Source organism: Battus philenor, unplaced genomic scaffold (genome assembly GCF_028537555.1).
Source record: "Battus philenor isolate CCGP_79_NKW_IND1 unplaced genomic scaffold, ilBatPhil1.0.hap1 SCAF_5, whole genome shotgun sequence".
NCBI classification, from domain to species: domain Eukaryota; kingdom Metazoa; phylum Arthropoda; class Insecta; order Lepidoptera; family Papilionidae; genus Battus; species Battus philenor.
This window is the reverse complement of record NW_027181715.1, coordinates 14,290,764-14,301,980: the sequence shown is the minus strand read 5'-3', so window position 1 is coordinate 14,301,980 and position 11,217 is coordinate 14,290,764. Positions and strand designations below refer to the sequence as shown.

General features: G+C 29.0%; 1 protein-coding gene across 1 annotated transcript; it reads right to left on the bottom strand.

The window, feature by feature from the left end:
- Positions 1-6,694: 6,694 nt before the first annotated feature.
- LOC137929776 (cytochrome P450 6B5-like) lies at positions 6,695-8,724 on the bottom strand. The gene has a single exon (XM_068772882.1). The coding sequence runs from the start codon at positions 8,656-8,658 to the stop codon at positions 7,159-7,161; it is 1,500 nt and encodes a 499-aa protein (XP_068628983.1). The 5' UTR covers positions 8,659-8,724; the 3' UTR covers positions 6,695-7,158.
- Positions 8,725-11,217: the final 2,493 nt, after the last annotated feature.

Here is an 11,217-nt window from a genome sequence, read left to right as displayed (position 1 = left end):
TTTTTTTTCTTTAGGCGATGTGCTCACAGCCAAAGCAAGTCTACACTGCAGCGCACTGCGTCGACGTTCGGTCTTAAATAATTGTCTGAGCTTGATCAGTGAATGACTTTCTGTGTTTTTTTTTTCGATTACTGGCAACCAAAAATTTTAGTAGTGACAAAAGTTTTTTTTTTAATAAATTTAAATTCATAATATTCTTTTTTCGTTTAATTTGAGTTCAAATCTTTGACGTCTTTTTAATAAAATTTAACAATACAGATTTACACATATACACTTCTTATCAGATATATCAAAATAATCGCGCGTCATCACTGACGTTTCGATCATTTTTAAAATATCGTTGATACTGTGTTTAGATCAATTCATTCCCCAGCTTTATTATATTTCTAAAAAAATCTGTACACGCTATAACGATTTTTGTTGAATAAATTTTTAAATCTTTTTTGATAATTCAGATGTTACTCGAGTGTGTATTGCAAAAGAATTACTAATTTTAAATAGATATAACAAGATAATAAACTAATGTTTATAACAAAACCTATATCCAGGTGGAATTGTAATCCTCAGGTCACTTATTCGTTTAAAATAAATGCAAGAATGTTCTTTTTCCCAACCTACTATTTTCTCGAAACATGTTGTTAACACTTAAATTACAGTTTGTCCGAAAATAAATTTACGGAACGGAATGGTCAGTGAACTTTTCAAAATAAAACTAGATAGGCGTATTACAGTTTGAACTATGACGATTTCCGAAGATAGAAACACGAGTTAGTGTGTAGTGTTATGGATGTGAATATGCGGCTTTGGAGAGGAGCGAAGACCACCCAGCAATCTGACGTAGAATAGGTACTGATATTACCTCGAATCGCCCTTACTGTCGCAGAGGTTAAGACTGGAGGCTGCCCCAGAAAACACATCGGTTTATATATTGTACAGTGCTCCATTTTGTTGCATCGCACGCGTTTATGTATACAATGTGTCGTCATAGAGTAGATGCTAATACAATGAGAACGACGCTTACAGAGTTATGGGTGTTTAAGCGTGTTGTGTATAGCAGTTGGATTGTGGAAACCCAAGATGATGTAATTGATGATGTCTTTAGGACGCCTCTTGAAGGTCTTGAAGGAGATGCGGAAGGTATAGCGAGACGCGTCCGCTATGGGAGGGATTCTCCCAACCAGCTATCCTAAAATTGTTAACACAAGATATAACATGACAAAATAATTATACAAATAATTGATCGATCCTGCTTAGCGACAGAAATCGCTGAAAATCATTGTCAAATGTTAAATAACTATAACATAAAATTAATGGAAAATCAGCAACAACATAACATATTTAGGATAAAAAAATTAGATTGTTACGTGCTAAACTTTTCCAATCAAGTAGGGACATTTCGTTAGGTTTTTTCCACTTTTACATACTGGCAACCCTTTTATATTTTGTATGGCAACGTCCGAAAAAAAAAAAAATTGTCACTATTATGGGATGACATTGTTTATATAATTGGAAATTAATTATCACATCGTAAATAAAGGAGTTAACAATAAAATACTTTTTTAACAAATATTTAAAAAATGTAAATATTCAATATGAATAACATAACATAACATTTTAACTTAATTTATTCGCTTCTAACACAAACTTCAATACGTTCACACATCAAAACATCATTTTTATAGTAAAATTAAAAAAAAAACACTCGAGTAAATTTTCCCCACTGCTGGGACTCATGTCCAGAGATTCACATGTCTATACGCCACGCGGGCCGAATGAATATTAGATAAATTGATATGTAATACGCGATTATAGTTCCTATTTTGCGCAATATATGGTTCAATGAATTTGTTATCAGATTAATTACATACATAGTCACACATACATCGTCAACTTATATAGTCCCGAAATGTTCGTTATTTACAGTAATTTGTATATTAAATATACATTCAAAAGCAAGCGTTTTTAATTTATATAAAAATTTCTTTTAATTATTTATATTAGAGATAAAACGTTAATAAAAATAAAATGTTTAACACACACAACACACCATTAAGTAAAAGTAAATGAAATAAAAATAGAAATTAAACAAAATAAATTAGTCCTAAAACTGAAATAGAATAGCCTTTACAACAAAAGACCGCAAAATATAACGATGCCGATCTTTCATAGGCGCTTTGTGTTGAGTGGTCACGATTGTGTTTTAATACAATAATAACATGAAAATTAACAAAAATAAAATGATGTAGGAAGTATGCCATTGGATAACAAAAACTATAAAATAGATATAGATGAACCTACTTTTAAATTTTGGGAACGGAAGCGGAGGCAAAGAGACAAGTAAGAACGGAAATAGAACGGGGTAATGGAGAATAGATGACGAATGAATGAAATATGTATAAATGTGTAAAAATATTTAAAAAAATGTGAAAAACATTTAAAAAATTAAAAGATCCGGTCCATCACTGAATAGGGGAGAACGAGACGTCCCCAATAAAGGAGGCCACTATAAAAAAATACAATAATAAAATACGTATTAAGCAGGGAAACATCGTCTCACTAGTAAGTAATAATGAAAATCGCTAGATCTTCCAAGACTCAAAGAGGGACAATAGGACATTCTATAAGAATCAACAAATAAAGAGTATAGGTCATTGAAATAATTTAAATGAAGCAAAAAAATAAAATTAATAACAAACTGTGACAATTTTAGAGGTCGTATAAAATAAACTGTGATGGAGATAATAAAGAAACAAAATTATATTAACATTAAACTAAGGCAAATAAATGTAAAAAGCAAAAATAAAAGACAATGTAAATGTGTCAAATAAAAAAGAGTAATAATGTACTGTGACAATATTAAAAATCGACTTAAAATAAACTATTATATAGATAAAAAGAAAACAAAATAATATTAAAATTAAACTAAGGCAAATACTTAAATGTAAATATCAAAAAAAAAGAAATGTAAATGTGTAAATCAAAAAGTAAAAGTAATAATAAACTGTGATAATTATAAGTGTCGACTTAAAATAAACTTTTACATGGATAAAAAGAAAACCAAATAATATTAATATTAAACTAAGTAAAGTAACTGTAAAAAGCAAATAAAAAGAAAAATATAAATGCAAGTAAAATAAAAAAGAAAGAAAAGTAATAATAAGCTGTGATAATTTTAAAAGTCGACTTAAAATAAACTGTTTTATGTCTATAAAATAAGAAAAAAAATTATTATATAATATTTAACTAGCTAAAAAATAAATGTTAAAAAATAAACAAACAAAAATTAAAAATATAAATGTAAGATCCTGCAGAGAAGGCAATGGAAGTGAGGCGATGTACGAAAGCAAAGGTTAGAAAAAGAAAGCAAGATATTAAGATAGAAAAAAAAAGAGAAATGAATGGAAGATAGAGAAGGATGAGAAAGAAGCATGACAATAATAATATTCAATATAAATAGTCCCTGCTTTACAATGGTAAGGTAACATGAGGTCCCTGAAAACGATGGCCGTATAAATAAGAAAAATCTAATATATAAAATTCTCGTGTCACGGTGTTCGAACTTGAACTCCTCTGAAACGGCTCGACCGATTTTTACCAAATTTTATATGCGTATTCAGTAGGTATGAGAATCGGCTACTATCTATTTTCCATACTCCTAAGTGATAAGGGTGGTCCACCCCTAATTTTTTTTTTAAACAAATTTTTTGGTTTTTATTTTATTATGATACAGCATACCAAAATACATACAACCCTAAATTTTCACCCCTCTACGATTAACACTTATTTTTTATTGGTTAATTAAAAACTTTAATTTTTTTTGCAAAACAACGTTTGCGGGATCAGCTAGTAGTACGATAATAATATACTACTTCATAACGATAATGAGTTAAAGAAAAATTAGAATGTAAAACAATTGTGATATTTTAGTCACTGTCAAAACAATTACACACTAGAGCTATTAACTGAACCTTCCTCACATACGTAAGCCAGTGCCTAAGTTATGCAAATGCACAGAGGCTCGAGCGCGCCGTGGTACGTACGTATTTAAAATCTACACGAAGGCATGGAATTACCAGATCGACCTGTTCTAGAAAATGACACCGATCGACTCTGCCTGACATGTTCAATTCCATGCCCACTAACACGACACAAAAAATTATGACATATGTAGTGCTACACTAGAAGCTACATACAATTGCATAATTATCGCGAGCCACGACTGATGGCATGCTTTAAGTGAAATCAGAACAATTATTATCATGTAACTTCCTTTAACGCTGCTGCAACAGATGATGAACTTCGATTAACATCACCGTAACACCGCGTTGATAAAACTCGCCACAAGCCATATGCCACAAGATTATCGGGATACTTCATAATATTAAACCTATGTACAAAAATATCCATTTTATTTCATCAATACAGCATTCCAAACGGAACATAATTTCATTTAGGATAGGGAACTACTCTTTTCCTAAAGTATACCAAAAAAAAACTTACAAGTGCGTAATTGATGACGTTGTCCACGGTTTATGTATATATATATGACATGAATATATATATACATAAACCGTGTGTGTAATGAATGATATTACATAATTTAAAATGATCCAAGTATAGCTTATTTGGTATCAATTAATGTATGTTAGAGTGTATCCAAAACCAAGTTTCAGAAATAATATACGTAATGATAATATAATATGAAAAACTTTTTTCAAAATTCGAATTACCACAGATCAAATTTAATACTTGCAGATTTTAGCAGACAAATGTTATTGGCCCGTAGCATGCCAATAGAAAAAAATAATTAATTTAACATATTTCTGAGCGTACACTTTATACCGGTTAAAATGAACTGCATACATTGAACCTTTTAATGCTTTTGACGGCGATAAAAATATATAAAGAAATTCAACCAAAAAATTTCGTGTAATCTAATAAAACATGCACTGTAGAATTTTCATTTCAAAGCACAAAACTATCATTTCATTTTAAACCATTCTTAATAACTATACTCACCAATGGCACAGTAATGTTGATAAAATTAAAAACGAGACAGAAAGAAAAACTTTTATTTAATAAACATAATGTAATTGAAAGAAAAAAAATAGTATTAACAAAACTTATACAAACAATACAACAATTTTATTACTAATGTGGAAACCCCTCATAAACCAAAAGTCCCGGGATAAGCATAGGTGAGTAATACAGATGACTGTACTGGTTATGTGAGTGAGACAACAATACTTAACTTTGAAGTATCTCCTTTTATTAATGTTTATTAGTAATGTATTAATCATTTCCATAAATTTGTAACAAAAAATACTTTTAAAGGAATAAATAAATAGCTCATTAGCTGTCAATATATAGTACACCCTTTCCAAAAATATAATAGTTATATAAGTAATAAATATTGTAGCGATAATATACTTACAAAGTGATATTTCAAATTTCGAATTGAAATTGATTGTCATTTATTATCTGTTCTTGCATATAGTACTGCCAAATTTACAAGCCTTACTCATTTTAAAATTAAGAAAATGTAACATGTTTAACTAAAACTTTTTTGTGGCCTATGTTTATATTCACTCCTTTAAAGCCAATTAAAATGTTTATTCTTTTTCATTTTTTTTCTTTTCATTACCTCTAGCTAAATTGAAAACGAAATAAAATAATAATGAACCAATGTCTACATTCAAGTTTTGGGAGGTTCTATTTCTTTGTTACAACTATAATACTCTGTTAAATACAGTTTAGTTAACATAGAAATGATATAGGTTAACTTACTCTAAACTTATTATTATTAATACATGAGTAACTTAAAAAAGATTTAATTCTTTTTGTACTAATTTTCACTGAAACAGCTTGGCAGAATACTATTTTACATGCTTCTAGACTTGTGCATTAATATTACTGTTATAGATATAGATGGCAAGTTAACTAATATATAAATATTAGGAGCAAACAAAACGAAAAATTTGTTATAAAATTACGTATATGTTTGTGTATATACATATATTTATCAGGGGGACCGGAAAGTAATGTCGCTTTCTTAAGTTAAATTTACTCAACTACATTTATAACAAGGTTTTAATTTCTAATCAACAATAGATTCACCTCCTTTTGCCATCTAGTACACAAATATACAATGCTGGAGAAACAACATTACTTTGAGGTTCTGTAGCATACTTATATACATATATATATACATATACCTATATATATATATATATATATATATATAATAAATATTTATATATATATATAATAAATATTTATATATATATATAAATAAATATTTATATATATATATATAAATAAATATTTATATATATATATATATAAATAAATATTTATATATATATATATAAATAAATATTTATATATACATATATATATAAATAAATAAATATATATATATATATATATTTAAATGTGTATATATATATACATTTAAAAAAAATTTATAATTTTATGTTTTATCACAATTTACACTTAATGTTACTTTAATCACAATCTTGTTTATTTGAAATTGTATCATTAATACATATATTTCAAACCTACCTACATTATACATCACATACGTATAATACATGTCAGGACATGTTACAAGTGCTAGTTATTTTTTTTAAATCATACAGCAGATTAATGTTTAGATAACTAACAATACTTTATGACTATTTACGAAGTTTTCAATGAGGTAAATAACGTATACTGCAGATATATCAGAGGTAGGTAACATAGGAGGTATATCTTTTAAGTACATGTAAGTTAAACCAAAAACATACAACATATTACTAGGTCTCAATAAATTTGTTTAATATATGTTTCTAAATTTATTTTAGAAAATGAATGCCTAAACTGATTATCACAATTATTTTGTTGAGATTTAAATATTCGTGTATATTATAGTGATAAAGACTGAAGAACTGTTTGTCAGAAGTGACAGCGGGCAGTACACATTGCTCACAACAGACAGTCGAAAAGTTCTCTAATGGCGATCACAAGCTTGGAGACCCGGAGTGAGAGGACTTCTCGCTAGGCGAAACATTGACATGTAAGACCAATTAACATAACAGTTGTTGTAGTTTTATGACGATGATAGATAGATATGTTGTGTAAAGTATTCAATATAGTCCTTAAATTGGAAACTTATGATTATTTTTGCATAATATTCCGGGGGATCAATTCAATGGTAAGATTACTTGCTCTAACTTGCATTTGTTGCTTGCTGTACTTAATTCCACCTTCATGTATGTGTGTCTTCACAGTGAAGTGACGTAACAAATGAACAAGTCCAGCCTTCACTTGTAATGTAGCAAATCTATTGCCTATACAAAGTCGACCACCTTTACCAAACGGCATGTAAAAATCTGAGATACGGCTGCGGTTCTCGGGTGAGAATCTCTCAGGTTTAAAAACTTCAGGCTCTGGGAAAAATTTTGAATCATGATGTATAGCAAATATTGGTGTAAATATTCTAGTGCCTGCATTTACTTTTATGTTACCAACTGGTAGTACTGTGTCACGAACACATCCTCTTGTTAGGAATCCAATAGGCGGGTACATTCTCATTGACTCATTGTAAGCCATATCTAAATATTCCAATCCTGAGAGATTATCATAAGTAATTTTATTATTATGCTTTTGAAAGGTAGAATCAATTTCTTCATGAACTTTCTCCAACACTTCAGGATTCCGTCCGAGTTCAACTAGAAGAGAATACATTGCTGTAGCACTAGGTTCAACTCCAGCAACAAAGAAGAAAAATGCCTGCGCTGCTAATAATTCATCAGTTGGTTGTATTTCAGTACCAGTGTCTTTATCTATCATTGCACCATTGTTTTTTAATGTCATGCAAATATCACCAAAATCATGTTTCTTGACATTTTCTACAGATCTTTGATTTATTATTTGTTTGACAGCAGTTACAAAGAACTTCTCATGGTCTTTAAAAAGCTTTATTTTTAAGAATTTAAATAGGGTTGAATTTAGTGAAGCAATAGCAAAGTTCAGGTTGCTTTTGAATGTAGATTTCATGGCATCATGAGCCATATCAAGAAAAGGTGAATCAAAAATGGATTCAGTACCAATACCAAAAACAGCGGCACTTATAGCAGCACAGCAAAATGTGCTAAGTGTATTAAACACGTTATCTTTCAACTTCTCTGGTCTCTCGTTAAGGTATGCGACAAAATCTTGAGCACTCCGATCCATAATATAAAACATATTTTTTATCTTGCTAGATGAAAACAATGGAGTCATGCTTTGACGCATTAATTTCCATCTATTACCATTCATAAATAGAATATTATCTGCTAGATTATCGCCTTCATTTATATCAAATCCTCTATGGTTAAATGAATTGAAATCTAACTGTAATACATGTTGCACATTACTTGGATCTTTAACGAAAAGCGCAGGAGTTACAAGCGAACCGACTCCGATGGCTGGCTCCTCGGGATACATGTTGTAAATTTCATCAAATATATCGAACATAGGCCTATTCGACATCATAAACACGCCGGCTGGGCCGAAGACCCTGTTCTTTGCGTAAAATTTCACTCCTCGTTTCTTCCAGTATAACTCATTGTACAACCCTATTAAATAGTATATCGTACCCAATGCACCAATTGAAAACAAAATTGCAGTAATCATATTGTTATTTAAATTGAATTGAACAATACTAATATAAATATAGTAAAAACGCAAACACACGCGCACTCGAACTGTCAACCTGACAAATACGCCTAAATTATTGCTAGCATAATGTTGTAAAAATCAAAGAATGTGCTACAAATCTAAAATAAATTGCATAGAATATTTAAGATTGAAACTGAAAAATTTAGAAAAATGAAGACTTTTTATATTGCACTCAAAAGCTAAAAATAAAAAATAGGATTTCGTATTATATAACCCTGTATGATATTGCGTTATTAAGAAAACACTTTATTATCAGCCAGTAAGCACTCTTTGTGAATTTGGAATATAAAGTTTTAAAAAAATAATTGAACAAGATTAATCACACACGTGTAAAGGTTACGATATTCTAACGTTTCCTTTTAGCTTTTGCCATCGTTGGCAAAATGCCAACAACACGGTTTCCCTTTTTGTTTCCAGCCTATTGAAAAGGGATTTGCTGAAAGAAAAGCCGAAGTTCAATTTAAAATTTATAGATAACACTTGGTGAATTCTGTTAAACTTAGATTTTTGTTAATAAATTTTACGCTAGCAATACAATTAAAACTATAAATGATTTACCTACTTTTCAAAAGCAAAAAAATCTTGGACATTTAAGTAATCATTAATTTTTTTGCTTTCTTGTGAAGGTTAATTTTCAATTATGTATACAAAGCACTATATTGTACATCAAACGTTACAATCTGCAATATATTTAATGAAAATATATAATTTAGATAACACGATGGATTCTGCTAATACAAATAAACATCATTCTGAAACACAGTACTTAAACGGCTAGACAACTCGAGGTCACGAGACAAATAAAGTTTTTTTTTCTAATAAATTCATCATAATTTTTATTAATATTTATGTATCCACATGTCACGCCATTTTAACTTATGAGGTATTAATATTTTTATAGACACTCCTTGATATCAATAATGTGTTTCGATTATTAATCGATATCTTTATCTAACAATACAGAAAATAAAAGGAAAAATAAATAGTGTGAATTCGTTTTCATTAAAATAATTTAAACTTAGATAAGTGACATACTGTTTATCTTACAGAAAAAAACTTTTGAATACTTATCCTTCTTTGGCGGAAGAAATACGCATCACTAGTTGTAGATATAACAAATAGTTAAATATCACATTTTACGGCATCAATTCTAGACAAATAAAACTGCAAGATAATATTTAAATAATTTGCTTGCCTGTTATTGAATTTATTTATAACTATATTTTGATGACCTGGTCTTGCGCCGCCCGCTTCCAGCGACTTTCGGAGACCTAGATATGTCAATCCACCTAATGATGGGCCTTTCCACACCACCATTGTTTATTGATTCGTACATATTGATTGATATTAATTTTCTTTTAATTTACCACTGTGCTAAAAAACGTAATTAAATTATTATAGTATTTTTTATAAAATATAACATTATTATTTAAAGTTATAATAAGGTAAAATACATAATAATACGTTATAGTCTTCGATTATACTGAATATGATTTTTTTTCCTTATTATTACGTCGTTTGTGGTTTAAAGAATGCTAGTGTTGCCAGGTAGGTTACGCTTCATGTTCTTTTACATTTTGATAGACACAATGTAAATAATAATTCTATGTATTTACATAATTACATCTAAAGACTATAATAAAAGTCAAATATTGATAATTTACAAAAAATTCTGATAGTTATTAAACGCAATTTCAACTCAAATGTATGTAATGTTTTTTTCTTTTTAGAATTATGGTCTCAAATAGAACGTCATTTAAAAAAAACATGCATCTTACTAAGTTCTAATAACATTAAATTTTGTTAATATCTCTGCTTAAGTCTAAGCGTGTCTATATAGTACGTAAAGAGAACTTCAAATTAAATTGCCATTTACTTGAAACATCATTCACGTCCCAAGCGCATTCCACGTTTATTAGAATTGGCGAATTTCCAATGTAGTAATGATACTTGTTAATATAAATTGCAATACATATAATACATACCCTAACACGGAAGATAGTTTCGTGTTTTAGGATAATTAGGTGTATGGATAATTTCGTATAACGCGTTATGTACAAATAATCATGTTTGTATATGTCATACAATTGACATTATGTTACTTTAGCAGTTATGATTACTATATATACATATATAATAATACTATAAAGTTACAAGAGAGTAACAAGTAACATCTGTGCAAAGTTATATAATTTCACGTATATTAATTCTGCGCAGTTCACTCTGAGATAGTAATTATACTTCAAGAATTTGTGAAGTCACAAATATGCAGTGTAGGTATGGAACGCATATAATTTATTCTAGTGGAATCTTGTACGGTGTAATGTAATATATATTATTACTCTGCAGTGAAATTTCTAATTATGTAAAACACGCATGGAAAATGGCTGTCGTGTGTAAACCAAATGTCAGTCCCAAACGATCATATTTTTAAGTTATGCATATATTGTCAAAATCATATAAATATTTATCAATTTGCGAGAATATCACCATTAGAAATAAAAGCTAATCTAA